The following is a 19138-nucleotide window of genomic DNA, read 5'->3' as shown; positions in this document are numbered from 1 at the left end:
ATGGCACATTTTACAACACATGCTCTAACTGCAGAACTGGTTATGACAAAATAAAAAATGTGATGAATATGAAAAAACAACGTGCAGTAGCAACTTATTTCTGATTGTGCATCCCATTTGACATTGAAATATGAAGAAAATGTTGACTGCCTTTAATTGTCTTGAAACAACTCCTCTATTGAATATCTCATCTATTTTGTGCACCACACAACAGCAGGACCAACAAAGACTATGGGTGCATGAAAGGCTGATTTTCCACCAGTAAAGTCAGGTCAGACTTTACTCAGGTGTGTAAGCCATTAGAAAATAAGGAGCTGTGGCTCTCAGTAATGTGACAAGAAAGCAGCAATGGGAAGGAAGTGCCTTAATGCAGTAGGAAGGGAATGTTAAGGGAGGGCTGAGAGCAAGGACTGGCTACCCTTGCCTCCTAAGGTGTGGCTGCCCAGGCTCAGGCCAGCTCTCACGCAGTGCTGTGTGGCCCTGGCTCAGGCAGGCAGCCAGTGAGGGATATTTAGATAAAGCCACTTTCCCTGGTGACTCTAACAAGCAAAGCATGGTGACTGGTGGCAGCCCTCACCCTTCCTCTTGGGCCTCTCCCCTTCACACAACAGAATTTCCTGGCTAGCAAAACATGACCTTTCTCCACAGTATAGATGTTGCCACAAATACAGCTTTGTCCCCTGGAGACTAGAGTATTAACGCACACAGGTGGTGGAATTGCACATAGGGACCACAGTAAATCTGAACCAAGCATTTCACAGGAAAGCATCTAACATGAACATTTAATTATTGTACTACTGGCTGATAACTTTCAAACATAAAGTTTGACCTTTGAAACCCTCAGTGCTTACTTTAGGGATCATTTTGCTCCCCACAGCACTCCACTGAATTCATGATCAGTAAAAGCACTCTAGATGTATCCCCCTTGAAACAGAAAGAGAAGTTGCAATGAAGGCCCTGAGATGCTGGAACACGCTCCCATTTCACTGTCCATCAGAGTTATTGTTTATCACCAGTCTAGCCATTTAAACAGCTCACCATTCTTGCTCTCAGTGAAGCAGACTAACAGGTGACATAACGCAGTATCGCACATTTATCTACTGCAGTTCAGTTTTAGTGGGGCAGATTATATGAATTACAACATTTGTACTATAGAAAACATATTCATTATAATGCATTAATTTTTTACTTTCTAATTGTGCTAGAACTGGTGATACACAGAGCATAAAAGGATAAATTTGGTACGATAATAACTTGGCCTGATGATAAAATACTGAAGATTATCTTTAGTACAAAGCAAATCTAAATTCTCAAGTAGGTAAATTCTTTAATACTGAAGAATCTGTTTTCAGGTGCTGTTTTACTTTACTAATGGTTATTAGCACAAGATGCACTTTTAAGAACATATCAAAACAAGTGTTCAACAGGAATACTAAACTTTCATGTTTTGGAGTTATATGAACACAATATGCACTTCAGACTACTTCAAACACAGACTGTAAGACCTAGTTTTTCCTCAAAGTTACCATTAAGGTTTGCTAGTAGTTAAAAAAAGTCCTTTCCATTTAATAGTAGTAATATTAGTAAAGCCCATTACTTTAACGGAGTCATTTTATCTTGTATAAAAGCCCATCTGTCTAATTAAAGTAGCTACAAATACTGCACTGAGCAAATCACTGAAGCTTATGCAACTTGCCTGAAAGAAATAAAGTAAAATTTGCAGACCATGCAATAGGATAAGAAAAAGAATTCTGTAATCGAACATTTTGAATAAAAAGGTATGGTTTTTAGAGCATTTTTTAAGACTGCAGCCTCAAACCAAGATTTACTTACAAAAAGGCACCTATACATGTCTTGATTTTGTTCACAACTCCACATTAGCAAGTATGTATGCTGTAAAGAACGTATCTCTGCTTTGAGGTTTTGTAAGACAAAAAATACATTTAGACAATAAAGACCAAATGGCAAGGAAATGAAGGTAGCATTATTCCGATTTCACAGCTGGGGAAATGAACACAGAAGAATTAAGGAGAATGTCTTACATTTTACAGACTTCTGAACCTAAAAGAGAAGTTCAGAACAGATCTCCTGAGTTCCATTTTAATCCTCTACTAAAAAAGCTAAACCAATCAAAACCACAAAACCTCTTAAAAACTGTATTTGAAAAAGAAGTTGTCCTTATACCTGAAGTGGCAATTTCACTGCATTCAAGACAAAATGTTACCACAAAAGCCACCAAACATCATGAATAAAGCCAGCACCATTTGTCCCAGAAGCGCAGCATTCTACCATTAATATGTTCCAGGCCCATTGTTACTGCTTAAAAATCACATCGAGGCTCTGACGTAAATTTTTATTCTTTTTAAGTAAACAGACAAGCCATATCTCCTTGTTTCTCCAAGTCATAAAATAGGAATATTCAAAATTAAATGAAATAAAGTACCAGCAGCTGGCCCTTGAAAACCTATAAGGAAAAGCTAATGTACAGTACTAATTCAGACACCAGCAGCCTTGAACAATGGTGACAGCTTTCACAGAATGACACTTGACTCCTTCTGTGAAAAAAGACTCAAACTCAGACAGAATTGCACTAGGAGGAAGAAAGAGGCCAAGGAGAATTTGCTAAAACTTCCCTATTAAGAAGACAAGTGTTGCAACTAAAGGGAGGTAAACAAATCGCTGATCTCTATTTCATTACAGATTTCATTTTTATTTCACCGAGAAATTCAGCTCAGATCACTGAAATTGCTTAAGCAACTCATAAGTCACTGCAGTAATTTTAAGGTTAGTAAAAAGAGATAACGGAGCATTATTTATTTTAAATTACTTCATTTCAAAATAAAATCAAAGGGGTACAACACTAATCTGAAAGCTTTATCACAGTGGGATAGCTATATCCCACTAAAAATCACCTTGGGTAAGTTAATGGCATCTTTGTAACCTAAACCGAAGTTTATTGCACTTCTTTACACTGTCTTTGACTAATACATTTAATTCTCACATTCTTATCATCATAGTACATTACCTGACAAAACAAGGCCCTATCTTTCTAGCTGTCAATCTTTTATGCTCTGTTTGTTTTTCATTTGAATAGTTGTATACTTGTAGTTGAATTCCACCCATGACTCTTTGGCTTTGTGTAACACAGTACTATGCACGGTTGGAACACATGCAATATAGGCAAAACTTAATGTTATTAAAGTTATCAATCTTCCCTTCAGGCAAGCAGGCATTTTGGTGGCTTAACTACTATACTAAGTGATCACATAGGACATTTTACCAATGGAATATTGCAGTATAGTTATAAAGAATGCTTGGTCATATCTGCTAATTTATTTTAACCAAAATGCTATAAGAAGCAATGCAGAGATTTCAGTTCCTGCTTGTGAATGATGAAAAGCATCCAGAGCTCTCCTCAATCAAACAGCAAACTAGCACTTCAGCATGTCAGCCTCTTCAACTCCTCCCTGCCTCCTACCAATCGAGGATTAGGAAACCTGCAGAAAATACAAACCACAGAAACCACAGAGGGAAAAACAAATACACAAGTGAAATGACCCACAGCAATATCTAAAGAATAAAACACTTTACCCACTCCTACAGTTTTACCCTGGCAAACTTTTTTTCTGTCCTTCCTCCTCTCCTTTGGTTTATTTCTTCACTTGCCATGAGGATTAACATGGGTAGTTTCAGCTGAAAGATATACCCTCTTCAGGCAAAAGCAATTTTTTTCTTCAAGGGCATATCTGGGGAGTAAACAAGCTGTGTAGATACCGGTGAAAGAAAGGTAAAGGAAATGCATGTCAGAGTATAATGTAGATAAAAAGAAATAAAAACTTTAATTCCTCTGTCTTCAGACCTTCTAACAAAAGAAAAGTAATCCTCACTGAAAATTGCTTGGATCGCTCTTCTCACACATGGCACATCACCTTACATCATAACATGAGCTCCAGCAGATACCTGGGGACCTGTTCACAGACAACTGCCAGGCAAGTTTCTTCAAAGGGGCTTACAGCTGTCTTAGTGCTAGCGAGGAAACCACAACCTTGCGAAAGAAGTCTGAGTGTTGTGCGAGATCCCCATATGGTACTGGTGTTCCAACCAACTTTATCAACTTTGGTACTCATACTTGCGAGCAATGTTTTTTGTGTTGTATTTTGTTTTTCTCTCTCTGCAACTTGAGAATGGTTTTGAGATATACCCTTATTGTCCTGACTAGTTTTTTGCTGTCTCTTCCCCTCTCCAAGGGAGTCATACAGCAAGATCGATGCAATGAGCATTCTTGAAAGCTGTCAAAACAGTTCTGAATCCCTGAGATGAAGTCAAAGCGACTCACAGTAAAATACAGCAAGAGAGAGGAAGATCAAATGCAGAAAGGCTGTGATGTTATTTAGCAATAAAAAATGTGACTTGAATTACAAAGCAAAGAGAATGTTATTGTGTCAAGAATTCAAGCAGTAAAAGCTAGAAAAAATAGTTTGTGATTACAGCTTAGAGGCTTCCCTTTTGGAGGACGGGCTGAAGATGCTTTAGGTCCCACCACAAATTTAGACTGAACCTAAGCTGTGAAGAAAGATTTTATGAAGATTTTAAATTTTTGTTCAAGAAAATTTCAAATTTTTGTCAGTTTGATTTGCTTTGTAGTTGGAAGAATAGTGAAAACAAGGAGGGAGGGAACCTTATTTACTGTAAAATGCCAATAGAATACTGTAAGAAATATCATTGTATATTTTTTTCCTTTATACAATATAGAAATGCAGGCTAGGATAAACTCCAGAAAATGTTCACAAGTCATCTAAATTACAAACAGAAAAATAGAATAATCAGAACTAATAATTATTAACATCAACTCAGGGATGTTAGAAATACTAAAGGTTTGAGATGAGCAAATTTCTAAGTGCCTGCTTCCCTCTGAGCCTCTATGCTCGTCTTCATTGTGATCAGAGACTTTATAAACAGAACTTCTCAAAGCTTTTTCAGACATGTAATTTTTACAAAAGCTTTCCATACCCCTTTTGGACTCATGCAATCTTCCCAAAGCATCTATATCTACCTCTATTTGCTCAGAACTAATAATTCTAATACCAGAACTAATACCTTCCCAAGGTTTGCAGTCTCAGTTGGAACAAAACATGGTACTGATATATCACCAAACTAGCATCACCAGTGGAATTTTTAAGTAATATCACATAGTATATAATTTTCCTTTCTTGAATTGAGTGAAAAACTGAGCAACCTAGTCTCAAAAGAAAGGGTAGTTATAGAAGCACCATATAAGACAGAGATAGGAAATCCTACACTCCACATAGCATCTAATGGTGCAGGAAAGATTTCAGTGAAGAAAATTATCAAGTCACTTTGATAATTTCTTTATGGTTTGAGTTTTGTGAATAATAAATGATCTAGATGGAAACAGAAGATCATTAGCAACTGTGAGATTACAACTCTGTCATCAGCTTCAAGTGAAATTATTCCATTAACATATTGTCTTCATGAAGATCACATATGATGTTCATAGACATGGTAATTTTACATTCTGACCCCTCAGACAAAGAATATTAATTGAAGTTCAAGAATGTTAGAGGTATAAACAATAGCAAAGCTTGAAGCCCAGAAAAATTAGAAAGCAAGACATGACACTATAGCAAATCAGTGATAATAAACAGCACCATTTTAAAAACACATATCACTTAAGATCGTATCACAGAGTTACTTTCCAAACAGCAGCAGCAATATATCTAGTATATCTAGTTCAAGAAGTACTTTACTGTAGATGCTCTACCCATGTACAAGCATCCAAAATATTAACTTTATGCAATTACTGTGTATGGAGAAAAAAGCTTCAAAACTAATACACAGTCTTTGCCTTTTCAGGTATCACACAGGGAATCCAAACCAAGAACCATCAAATTAGCCAATTATTATGTATATAAAAATGAAATAGTTTCAAGTGTTGTGTGTTATTGAAGACATTATCCAAAACTACAGGCTTTTAGAGTAAGTTATTAAAGGTTGGACCTGGAGAGATTTGCTGCATCCAGCATGAGGGGAGGAAAAAGAAAAGTAAAACCAGGACAAATGCAGATTTAATTTACATAAAATACTCTGAATTCAATAACTTAAATGAGCATTCCAGTATGGGGGAAAAAAAATAAATCCATATGAATCCATATGTTATCTAACAAATTTTAAAAACTTTTCTTTCATTAAATTAATTAAATATTTTAATGTAAAAATGTAGCAGTGTCAAACAGGCTCCCAAAAAATGTTTCTGTGCTTTGAAATGTTATTTTCTTGACCTTTACAAAATAATTCTGAGCTTATCTGAAAAAAAACTCTAAAAATAATTGTATCTCATTTTTCTAAAGTCACCATAAATGAAAAAATAAAAGTTCACACAGCTCAGCTATACACCCCATTCACTACTCAAGTATTTATCAACAAAAAGCAATTTCAAAGTAGCTGCCTTGTGAGTGTTCAGGGATAATAGCTGGACAATTCAGCCATAAAATTAAGCCAACAATTCTACCCTAAGTTTCTTGACAGACATCTCCTACCTGAAAATGTAAACTGAATATTCTTCTTCTTTAGTCCCATAATAAAAGCCATCCTACACAATGATTTCTTAATTCATCTGACTGCACAGCATTTATCTACATTGTGTTTTAGGGTGTGTGCCACCTCTTTTAGTGGCTACTGAGTGTCCTCTGGAGAACTTAACTTCAGTGTTATGGTAATGATTTAATAGCTTAATGTCAGTTTAAATCATCAATGTATATGCAAAACCAAATTATTTTAACACAATTTGCAGGGCTATGCTTTGCAGAATAACACATGAATGAAACAGTGTACTTATAATGCAACCATTAACACGGGGTTATGAGTTACTTTCTTGGGCCTGCCACAGTGAAAACTCATTCCTCCACACCTCAGCTTTTGCAAGAAGAAAAGGAGATGGTTTGGGGGAAGGAAGGCTTTTGATACAGAGAAAGTCTTCAAGAGCATTCCTTTTATTTATTTTTCAGCTGAAAGCTCAGGCTCCTCTGCCTGTGAGTTCTTTTCTGTACTTTCTACTTTTTAAAAGATGGCAGTAGGAGAGACTTTTCCCCCTGTTTTAAGGCCTGAAAACCCCTCTTTCTTTTAATTCAAACACAGGCACAATTTAAAAAAAAAAAAAAAGAAAAAAAAGATTCTCAAAACTAAAAAGCAGAGGTATTCACATGTTCAGAATTTCAAATCAAGTCCTAAGCAGTCTTCTGAGCCTCACATTTTTGATATGCTTTGATTGCTGTAAGGGCAATGTGTTTTTTTTTTTGTTTTTTTTTTTACTCAAAACACCCTCTATTGTAGCCGTACATGTTCTCATTGTTCCATTACACCATGGGTCTGCTCAATTCTCTCTTCACAAAGCCCAAGCTTTGTTCACTCAAAGGGTAGGATTTTCCCATAGGCAAAGAACGCCTTTTCTTTGAGAGGAGGCTGTAAATGAGACATTTCATCTCAGGAACTATAAAGGAGGAAACTAGAAACTGTTCTGCTGTCTCAATGTCTAAGGTCTTAACATCAAAATAGAGGGTAACTAGATTACTGATGAGCGTGCTGCTGCACACCCCTTCCCTTCCCACCTCCCCTTTACCCCTTCAGTGAATATTTTTATGTGTTTTCTGATATATGTTTATGAGGATAAGGTGTCCAACAGCAGTGCACAAGATTTATCAGAGGCCTGTAGTGGAAGTATTTGCAAACCAGGGGGTCTCATTGCCTATCTGAAAAGCCCAGTTTTCAAAGAACACCAAAAAATCTCACCCTCTCAGTTCCATTTCAAATTACTGTTCTACTCAGTTTTTACTTTCATAGAGTGAGAGGTGCACAAGTGAGTTACAGAAATAAAGGAAGGAGAGGGGCTTCTGTGAGAATAGCACCACAGAAATGAAACAATAAAAATCTGAGGGTGGGCAAATGAACAGACAAAGATAAAGGAATCTAGAACTGATAGAAATAATGGAAGTTGCTTCATTTCAGATGTGTTTTGGATTTCACAGAGTTTCTACAAATTAAAAAAAAAAAAAAATGTATACAAGTAAAAGTACTCAGAAGGTGAACCTCTATAAATGTATTTGGAGGCAGGAGTTAATAAGCCATAGGGCGCAAATTTGTCATAGTGCTGGTCCAGATATGGAAAACAGTCAATCACAAAGTTTTGCTACTGGACTAAAAATGAAGAAAAAGGTGAAAAAGAGACCATTAAAGAAGGACAGTGGATACAAGAGATATGAATCCAGGAAATGGCAGAGTCTAAGATCATAATTAGAAACTGAGACTGAAGTGGAAATACTTGAGAATCTGTTGAAGGGAAGCATCGTGAAAGTAAAAGTGCTTTTAACTGCATACTTACAGCACAACAGCAAAAGAAGCCAAATAGATTAGAAAGTTGGGAAGTGAAAAGATCAAGCAGCAGACTTAAACAAAACAGAATACTTTTCTCTCAAAGCACATAATTAAATTCAGAAACTTGTTGCCAGAAGTTATTGTGAAAGCTAAGATGATAAATGTTTTGAAATGGGACTGGACAAGCAGGTGGAAGATAGATACACTGCAGTCCAAAGGAAAGGTGCAGTGAGACTTTTGCTCTTACACATTGTAGATCTTGTTTGAATGTATATATCAAAATATTAAAGAGGATGAAATTCAAGTCTTTCAGTGCTTTTATATGCAAAAAATAGCGTGCCCAAGAAAAAAATACAGAATAATTGAGAGGCTGAAGTCAAAGGAATATGTTATCCCACTTTTTACTCCCCAGACATACTGAATTACTAGCTCAATCGCTTTCTACTGTATGTATAATTGTGGCAATAAGAACTGCTTTGACCATCCACAGCTGCTGATTCATGCTGATTTCCATATTGGTTTGCCAGATAATTGATATGTGACACATTATAGCTCTGAATATTTTAATTAATTGAATGAGTGTCTTTAGATTTGCAAATGAGGATATTTTGCCCAGGTACTTTATTTCAAAAAGGGCTTCAAATTACCAGATGCTGCTGTTTCCATTAAGAAGATTTCCCAATGATGTTGACTTCTGTCACCCACTCAATGTAAAGCTGAAGTAAGTCTTTTGCAGTGACATCCAGATGTTTTGAACTACTGCTACATAGATAACAGCTGTGTCACCAGTTTGATTATGATGGACCATATCCTTTCTCAACATCTACTAAATCAATGCAGTTATTACCTAAGCTTTGCAAGTAGAAACTGTATTTTTGGGTTGAGCATCATGAATTTGACAGCTGGCGCTGTTTACTAGTGATTAACGACTAGTATTTTGACAAAGGTAAACAAAAATTCTTAATAAATTGGAAGAGAATGAAAATTATCTGGGGCCCATTACCAAAAAAAGGGTGCAATATATCCAGCCAGAATGTGCACTTCTAAAACTAAGCTCACCAATTACAATACAGAAATGACAACAGCTACAGGCATTAAAGCTTGTGCCTTTGCTACTGCATGAGACAAATGTCTGAGCAAACTACATGTCTTGCCCTTGTGCTGCTGCATCTAAACTCTTTGTACCCAACTTCCTGCTTTATGAAGTGTTTTCTTGACATTAGTAATAAAAGTTAAGAAAAATGAAAGTAGCAGCCGTATTGACTCAGCAAAGCAGCATGCACATATTTAATACCCCATACCTTTACCTGATTCAAATATATTCAATTTCTCTGAAGTCTGATTTCTTTAATTATATTACAAATCTAAAAAGACTTTTATGTAATCAGATACTAATTATATTATACAGATTGTTATTCATCTACTTACAGCAATATTTATTTCCACTGTCATCACTTAACATCAAAACAGTATTACTTCATCATCATTTAGAGTGCAAAAAAATACTACTTTTCTGTAAATTTTGTGTCTAGGTTGGTCCATTTGAAGGCATGAGACACTCTTTGCTTGGTTTGTATAATTAATGTGTATAAATACTTTGCTTACTCTTAATTTCTAATTATGATAAACTATACATTCCATTTTTGGGCAAGCTTCTCTCTATGCTAAAGCTGTTTAAATCTTCTCTGAGTTAGGAAGATAACTTCAGAAATGGAGAGAACTAGTAGATTGAGTCCCACTGAGAGGGGGCTTCATAGGGAACAGAAGCCAGATGAAAATTTTACAACCTTAATAAACAAAAAGACTGAAAATCTGTCAAAGCAGAAGTGAAAAAAGGAAAAGGTAGAAAAAAAAATTCACAATATGGCTAAGAAAACAAAAGGCGTGGATCAGGTTCCACTCCCCTTCTTCTACAGAGGATTCCACTGACATCCTCTGCATTTTTACACAAGCTTGCCTGTAAAAACTGAATCAGCCATGGTATCTCTCTAACCTTGGGCATGTGATTATCATTGTTTCTCTCCATTACTGCAATTCCTCTGGGCGCAAGAGTTTCCTAGAAAAATAGTTGTTTAGCAGCTTTGGAGCTGGACTATCAGAAGCTCCATTAAGGCAGTGGCTACTAGGCACTCAGGGCACTTATGCCTGACTCCTTACAGGTGACCTGGTAAGTCACCTTTTCAAGACCTTACTTCCTTGACCTGTGATTCAAAAGACTCTCTTGTGAAGAGGTTCTCTTCTCATGAAGATTTCTGCCCTCTCACCTCCTTTCCCCTCCCAAGTCTTTGTGAACATACCTCCCCTTATGTTAAATCTGGCATGTACTTGTATTAGAAACCTAATAACTCAGGTAAGAAGGCATACTTACATGATAAATCAGCTGTAACAGAGGAGTAGAACAAAAAATTACCTCAACGCATTAGGCACAGGGGAAGGGATGAGAAATCAAAGGACGGTCCCCGGTATATTTAGGAAGATATAAGAAAAAATACATCCTCTATTAAATGGAAGAATGCATCTCAGAAAATGGTAAGAAGTAGGTTTGCTAGCCCCCAGAGAAAGAGAGGGAAAGAAAGAGAGAATAATGCATAATTTTAGGAGGATTATGTTTCACTAGAGACATTCATGAATGTAATGAGCTAAAGAAGGGGTAAGACACTGCTTAAATTGAACTATACAATTGATTGTGCTACACTTGATAAAATAATTGTGTCAGTCTCTTCTGTACTTAAATAAACTCTGAAATGCAGTAAGTTGTTATGCACTAAACATCATCACATAGTCTGTCACACTGCTCTCATTGTTTCACAAAACTCAGAAGCACCTGACATTTACCTTCTCTACTCCTAACACTGGAATTGCAGAAATGCAATTAGGAAAACAGTGGTACTAATAACAGAAAAGGTCACCAATGTGCAAGCTAAACCTGATAACATGCCTAATATGCTGCCAAACATAACAGAATGCCTTCCTGATAATGAATGATTTTACAGACTGCTGTGAAGTTGTTGCAAGATAATCAGATCAACAGGGGGCATGCCACTATGCAAAGACACATAGGAGATCGTGAAATACTCTTTGATAGAGGTGCATTGCAAAGTCACCACTGACAGAAAAATCTACCATTATAAAAGGCCATGTTTTCAGAAATAACCACCTAAATAAATTGGGCAGGAAACACCAGCAACAGAAATTTCAGTATTTGGTAAGCACAGAAGCCATTGACTCATCAAAGGCAGTGCACTTTGTGCCTGCAGCCAACAACCAATAACCCACCACCTCCAGGATGTAAAAGACATGTTTTTTTCTTTTTCTTTTCTTGCAGTAATCAACATAAGTCCAGGTAGAAGGTTCAGTTTTTCTGATTGTCTTTAATACAGAAATATGCACACAGCAGTACATGCTCTGTGCTCCTCATCAACAGACCTGCTCCTTACTTGTGCCATTAATCCTACATAAACTGATAGCGAACTTCAAGAAAAATGAAAAGTAATAAGGGGTTCTTTTGATAAATGACATTTTGTCAACAGTGCCAGTAAATAGCTCATTACTGAAAACTGAAAGTAGCACTTAATAGAAGCTATCTCCCAGACAACTAAAGGCAGTTTAAACCTTTAGTAAAAATGTTTTGAGATCTTATAAACACCAAAGAAACACAGATTTGTTTTACCAGAAATCATCATAGAAAGGTTAGAAAGGACCTTAAAGGTCATCTCATTACATTCCTCTTCCATGGGAAGGGACAGTTTCCAGTACACCAGGTTTTTCAAAGCCCCGTCCAACCTGGCCTTGAATACTTCCAAGGTTGGGCATCCTCAATTTCGAGACAACCTTTGTCTCACCACCCTCACAGTAAAGAATGTATTCCTAATGTCTAATCTAAATCTCCCCTCTGTCAGTATAAAGCCATTCCCCCTTGTCCTATCACTACATGCCCTTTTAAAAAGGCCCCTCCAGATTTCTTGTAGACCCCGCCTTAGGTATTGGAAGACTCTTGTAACGTCTCTCCTGGAACTTCTCTTCAGGCTGAACATGACCAAGTCTCTCATTCTGTCTTCATAGTCACTTGCTGAGGGTGCACTCACAAATAAAATCTATATAGTCCACATGTCTATTTATAGACTAAAATTTGCATTAGATTTTATAACTATAAATAAAATGAAACAAAGATGTATTTTTTTAAAAAACTAGAGAAAAAAAGTACCATCATGAGCTACAGTGAAGCTTTCACCTCTGTATTTGCTTAGGTTGCAATTCAAATTACAGAACTTGTAATCTTCCAGGAATTATCACAAACATTTCTGTGGTAAGAGAACATTATGTTTTCAGGCTGGTAGATCCATATTGCAAACCTATATTAAAGGCAAATGCAACTTTACATCATAAATTGATAGAGCTCAGGTATAGAAGAAGCTATTTCATGATCAGTGTCAGAGCCAGCTATTCTCTTCATGTGACACATACTGTTGCCTAATTAAGGAAATAGAATTAACTGTAATTTAATGTAAACCTTCGTATTTTTTGATTTTATTAGAAGTACACTGAATTTAGGGCATGACATATTTTTGAGGACTGACTGTAATGATAGGCCAGATAATGATCAGCTTTTATAACACAAATTTTCTCAGTTGCAGGCTATAACATGTGTGAAGAAAAATATCTGATGTCCTGTCTTTCATGGTCTATGAAAAAAAATAAACCTCAAGCCCCATCTGTCTGGTATTTCCATATTTCCCTTCATATATCCTTTTGTAACCAGCTTTATCTGAACACCGTGTGCCTGAGGCAAGTACTTATAAAACAGTACCAATATACTGCAAAACATTTTTACAGATGCTTACTTTGCAAAAAGTTCACAACATCAGTGAATATATTTTGTTTAAATGGTAGGAAGAGAGGCTTGCCAATAAAAGGAACTAAACGTACTTCCCACAGCTAGATGACAGCATCAATAAAAGTGCAATTATACTTCCAGCTTTTCTTGCTAGTCTTTTGGTAATGCTCATAAGCAACTAATTGTATTGTCTTGAAATGGTAGGTATGCATAACATGCACCAAAGAACTAAAGAGAACACACTCACCATGTACTATCAGGACGTATTCTGTGCTGTTTCGGCCAATAGGATTTTTTGCTTCACATCGGTACGTGCCGTTGTCTGTTTTGTTTAGGAAACTGATGCTTAGGACCCTGCCATTGACAACCATTCTCTCTGGATCTGGTAGCTCTCCACCATCCTTTGTCCACAGTACTGGTTCTGGCCTGTTGGATCCAAAGCAATGCATTTAATCAGATACACGAAACATGTATATGCAACATATACATCAGAAACAGAAGCATCATAAGCTTATGAACAGTAACTTGACATTAATGAAAAACCAACGATCATTTGAGTTACTGGATATAATAAGCTGTCACTATGGCAAGGGGGTTGGAGCTAGATGATTGTTAAGATCCTTTCCAACCCTAACCATTCTATGATTCTATGACAACCTTACCATTCCGGATGGGAACTACTAAAGTGAAATAACAAGCAAGGAATTTATACTATTTTTTGAGGTAAAAATACTGTAACTTATGTTTCTCTTGAAAGATAAGGGCAATTTATCCATATTTTAGCAGTATTTGGATGCCACCTTGTTAAATTGTTGCTGAATTTGTTACCTAGACTGGCTATTCTCTGGAGCTATGATTTTATTTAGAAAAATCAGATACTCAGGGAACAAAACAAGATTCACACAATTTTAAACCAAAGATTATGAACTGTCTGTTTAATGGGCCTTATTTATACTTTACTGTAAATATGTCTTAATTATCTTCCTAAGTGCACTTTCACAAACTGGTGTGTAAATACACCTGACACACAATATACACACTTCGTTTCTGCTTAATACGCACAGAGAATCTAGATGTCCATGCTGTTGCAGGAACATTGCCCTGCAGAGTTCACAACATTAAGGTGCAATTTGCTTTGATACGTTAAAGTGGATTTGTTCAATTTTCTACCAAATTCCTCATTGTTTCCCATTTACCAGCTTACTGTGAATCTGTAATCCCAGAAGTGGAAACTCTGAAACACTTCTGCTGCAACGTGCACCATTACCTTCATAAATGGCACGTTAAAGCAACTTCTGTGCAGTGGTAATTTATGGAACTTACATTTTAAATTGAAATTAGATGGCATATCCTAGGGGAAAACCCATAGGATAACAAATACATACGAAATGGAGCCTTAGATATAAATTATTCAGGGAGCTTTGCCACATAGCAATATACCAACTCCAGTCTTATAGAGAGTGCTTAGCTACCGTTGCAAGATGATGGTGGCAGAAAAGTCACGGCTTAAAGAGAGGCAGATCTCCATACTCTGGGTATTGGGGAAGCTGCTAATTAACAGTTAATATTAAGCCGTCCTGTGCTGGCTCAGTGGCAGCAGCAGAGCAACTTCTGGGGAGCCAGCCCACAGTCAACACACCATGGTGGATGGGCACAGCTCTCACTCCATCGCACAGCTCTGAAAGAGGATGAAGCCTGAAGCAGCAATTCTGTCACAGCCACAGAATTAATTTTTGCCTGCACTGCTGGGACACTGGGACATTCCAGTCTAAACAATTCATTAGTTAGGCAGAAGTGAGCTAAGACCATGAGACATGCTTGTGAACCCAGGCCAGCATGCTGCTGTGGTCAGTGACATAGACAGCATGTGAGCATGTGGTCCATTCCCCCTGTACTCTGCCAGCATCCACAATCATTCTATAGGAGATGTCAGAGGGCACATCTATTGTTCTCCTTTGTATCTACTTAGTATTTAGACCTTTTGCCCATGAATGTCTCTAGTATCTTTTTGAATCTGCTTATACTGTCTGTCAACCTAGCCTCCTGTAGCAATGAATTCTGGAAGCTCCCTACCTGCTGTGCAAAAACTTATTTACTTTTATCTCTCTTACATCTCCTAGCAGTGGCAATGAATATTGCAGGATATGGTGAGTAACACTTATGCATATTGTAACCTTGTTATACATTATGATAGCCTTGTACTTAGTAGGCTTCTCTCCCTTTCTCTGAATTTGATAACTTCTGAGACTATTGACATGGGAAAAAAAATTACCAGAAAAAAGGGTAAATGAACCATAAATTTAGAGCATATTGGCTATTCCTTAACAATTGCTTTAATACCTTCATTGTTCAAACCCCAAATGTAGCTATAGCATTGACGGGAAAGCTTCAATTCTGTGACACAAGGCACAGAGAAGTGTGGATTCCCCACAGTTTACCCTATTGTATCATGGGTGCTATATTGTTACCATATTGTTCATGGATGCAGCTCCAGGCAGAGGCTGGATCTTACCCAACATTTTGAAATAGTTTGGCTCAACTGGGGTACATAGGTTTGACATTCTAAAACACATGACAAATATGTTCACTGTGAACATTGCACATTTTTCTCCGCTACATACATTTCCAATACTGTAGAATTTCAGCTTTTCTTCACATACTAAAGAGCTGCCAGAATGCTATTTATTACTGCATGGGCTGGAGCAAAGAGGGTATCCCTGTGCCTTGCTTTTGTGTTTACTTCTTGTTGAATCACACCACTTTAATCTCCATTCTTCTCAGAAAATCTTGAAAACATCTTTCTCAGACTGCTATAACTATAAAGTTGGAATGAGCACTGTGGCCACTAATGCAATTGCACGTTACCACCTTCACACATTTCATAGCACAAACAAGCTCACAGACCTGCTCTGTACTAACAGAAGCATGCAGCCTGCTAGTGCCAATGCAGTTACCCAAAGAACAAGTTTGTCCTCCCTTTTCCCCCCATCTTGGATGAGAGGTGCTTTTCTATATCCCTGGTGTAATCCCTCCCATGTGGATGCAGTTAAGTGGAAATGAACTGCGCTACCACTGAGATGCTTCATTGGGTTGGGGGAAGTAGCAGAACTGAAGCACCACGATGCTGTTTTCTTCCCTAAAACACAGCTCTGCTTCTGGCTTACCTAGTTTAATTTGCTACCAGTGTGACAACTTTTAAAGCAAAACCAAACAAATGAAGCATGCTGTACTGAAGAAATGATTTCAAAGACACAGCTCAACTGCAACAGCCCATGCTAGTTCTTTGGCTAGTACATACTGATTTGGCTTTGCACACAGCTGCCACAGTGGCACTATCAGGACTGTGTTAAATGGAAAGACGCCAGAGATACTAATCCCAAGCATATTAAACATCCTGAAGTACAACCAATGATTTCTCCATAAGCGCCCCAAAAGATATTTGAACTCTATACTCTCCCTGAAGAACTGCTAAATGGGCTTAGATTTTGGGATAATTTACATTTAAACATAGTAGAAAGGCCCAGAAGCAAAAGGGAACTGGTTTTGAGTATAGATAAATGGTTTTCTTAGCTGTCTTGATGTTAGCCTCAAAACCTGACATAAAAAGCAACAGAATTTGGTATTCTTGCCAGTCAAACTGAAATGGGACTGCAATGAGGATATCAAAAATGGGTATCATGTTCCAGGATGCTTCATGTTTTGCATTGTGGAACAGGAGTTTTCTTGCAAGGAACTTAACACAGAATTTGTAAGTAAAGCAAAATTCTTTTCTAATCCTGAGACTAAGAAACCTTTTCTTCTAAAAGAAGGGGCAGACTGGCACGGGTGATACAGTTGTGGGGGTCTATTACAGACCTCCTGATCAGGACGAAGGAGTTGATGAGGCTTTCTACAGGCAACTGGAAGTAGCCTCGCGACTACATGCCTTAGTCGTCGTGGGGGACTTTAACTACCCCGATATTTGCTGGAAGACTCACACAGCCAGTCATTCACAGTCTAGGAGGTTCCTCGAGTGCACTGATGATAATTTCTTAATGCAAATGGTGGACGTACCAACTAGGAGAGCAGCGCTGCTAGATTTAGTACTCGCCAACAAGGAGGGTTTGGTCGAAGTGGTGACGGTCAATGGCAGCCTTGGCTGCAGTGACCATGAGATGGTGGAGTTTAGGGTCCTGTGTGGGAGGAATAGAATACCTAGCAAAGCCACAGTTCTGGATTTCCGAAGGGCCAACTTTAGCCTCTTCAGTCAACTGCTAAGGGAAGTCTCATGGGAAAGTGTACTAGGCGGTAAAGGGGCTCAAGATAGTTGGTTAGCATTCAAGGACCGCTTCTTCCAAGCTCAGGATCGGAGCATCCCAATGAGTAGGAAATCAAGTAAGGGATCTAGGAGAACAGCGTGGTTAAACAAGGAGCTGCTGGGCAAACTCAAGTGGAAAAGGAGAATCTATGGATTATGTAAGGAGGGGCTGGCCACTTGGGAGGAATATAGGACAGTTGTTAGAGGATGTAGGGAGGCAATTAGGACAGCTAAGGCCTCCTTGGAACTCAATCTTGCTAGTCGGGTTAAAGACAATAGAAAGGGCTTCTTCAAATACATAGCAAATAAAACTAACACAAGAGGCAATATAGGCCCACTGCTGAACGAAGTGGGTGCCCTGGAGACAGAGGATATAAAGAAGGCAGAGGTGCTGAATGCCTTCTTTGCCTCTGTCTTTACTCCTGCAGACTCTCCCCGAGGGCCCCGGATTTCTATAGCCCCAGAAGGAGTCAGGACAAAGGAGGAGTTTGCTTTGGTAGATGAGGATTGGGTTAGGGATCAGCTATGCAATCTGGACATCTGTAAATCGATGGGTCCGGATGGAATGCACCCACGGGTGCTGAGGGAGCTGGCGGAGGTCATTGCTAGGCCACTCTCCATCATCTTTGGTAAGTCGTGGGAAACGGGCGAGGTGCCTGAGGATTGGCGGATGGCAAAGGTCACACCAATCTATAAGAAGGGCAAGAAGGAGGACCCGGGTAATTATAGACCGGTCAGCCTTACCTCCATCCCTGGAAAGGTGATGGAACAACTTATTCTTGACTCCATCACTAGGCATATCAAGGATGAGGGGGTCATTAAGAACAGCCAACATGGTTTTATGAGGGGGAAGTCATGTATGACCAACCTTATAGCCTTCTATGAGGAAGTGACTAGGTGGAGGGATGATGGTAGAGCGGTAGATGTAGCTTTTCTTGATTTCAGTAAGGCATTTGATACTGTCTCCCACAGCATCCTCATAGATAAGCTAAAGAAGTGTGGGCTTGACGATCAAGTAGTGAGGTGGATCGAGAACTGGTTGAAAGGAAGAAGGCAGAGAGTTGTGGTCAATGGCGCAGAATCTAGCTGGAGGTCTGTGACTAGTGGAGTTCCTCAGGGGTCGGTGCTGGGACCGGTGCTGTTTAATATTTTCATCAATGACCTGGATGAGGGAACTGAGTGCACCATCAGCAAGTTCGCTGATGACACAAAACTGGGAGGAGTGGCTGACACAGCAGAGGACTGTGCTGCCATTCAGCGAGACCTGGACAGGCTGGAGAGTTGGGCGGGGAGAAACTTGATGAAATTTAACAAGGGCAAGTGTAGAGTCTTGCATCTGGGGAAGAACAACCCCATGTACCAGTACAGGTTGGGGGTTGACCTGCTGGAAAGTAGCGAAGGGGAAAGGGACCTGGGGGTCCTGGTGGATAGGAGGATGACCATGAGCCAACAATGTGCTCTTGTGGCCAAGAAGGCAAATGGCATCTTAGGGTGCATTAGAAAGGGAGTGGTTAGTAGGTCAAGAGAGGTTCTCCTCCCCCTCTACTCAGCCTTGGTGAGGCTGCATCTGGAATATTGCGTCCAGTTCTGGGCCCCTCTGTTCAAGAAGGACAGGGAAT

General features: G+C 38.6%; 1 protein-coding gene across 4 annotated transcripts in view; it reads right to left on the bottom strand.

The window, feature by feature from the left end:
- The window catches only part of CADM2 (cell adhesion molecule 2), a 659180-nt gene that overhangs the window by 66553 nt on the left and 573489 nt on the right, over positions 1 to 19138 (bottom strand). For all 4 annotated transcript variants that reach the window (XR_010612138.1, XM_065676379.1, XM_065676381.1 and 1 more), the window contains one exon: positions 13470 to 13648. Coding sequence is in view for 3 of the 4 variants with exons in the window: in XM_065676379.1 (XP_065532451.1) it covers positions 13470 to 13648 (179 nt within the window). In the remaining variant the exon portion in view is untranslated. The remainder of the gene's footprint in view (positions 1 to 13469; positions 13649 to 19138) is intronic.

Source organism: Lathamus discolor, chromosome 4 (assembly GCF_037157495.1).
Source record: "Lathamus discolor isolate bLatDis1 chromosome 4, bLatDis1.hap1, whole genome shotgun sequence".
NCBI classification, from domain to species: domain Eukaryota; kingdom Metazoa; phylum Chordata; class Aves; order Psittaciformes; family Psittacidae; genus Lathamus; species Lathamus discolor.
The sequence above is the reverse complement of the archived record's forward strand: the minus strand, read 5'-3'. Positions and strand labels throughout refer to the sequence as shown.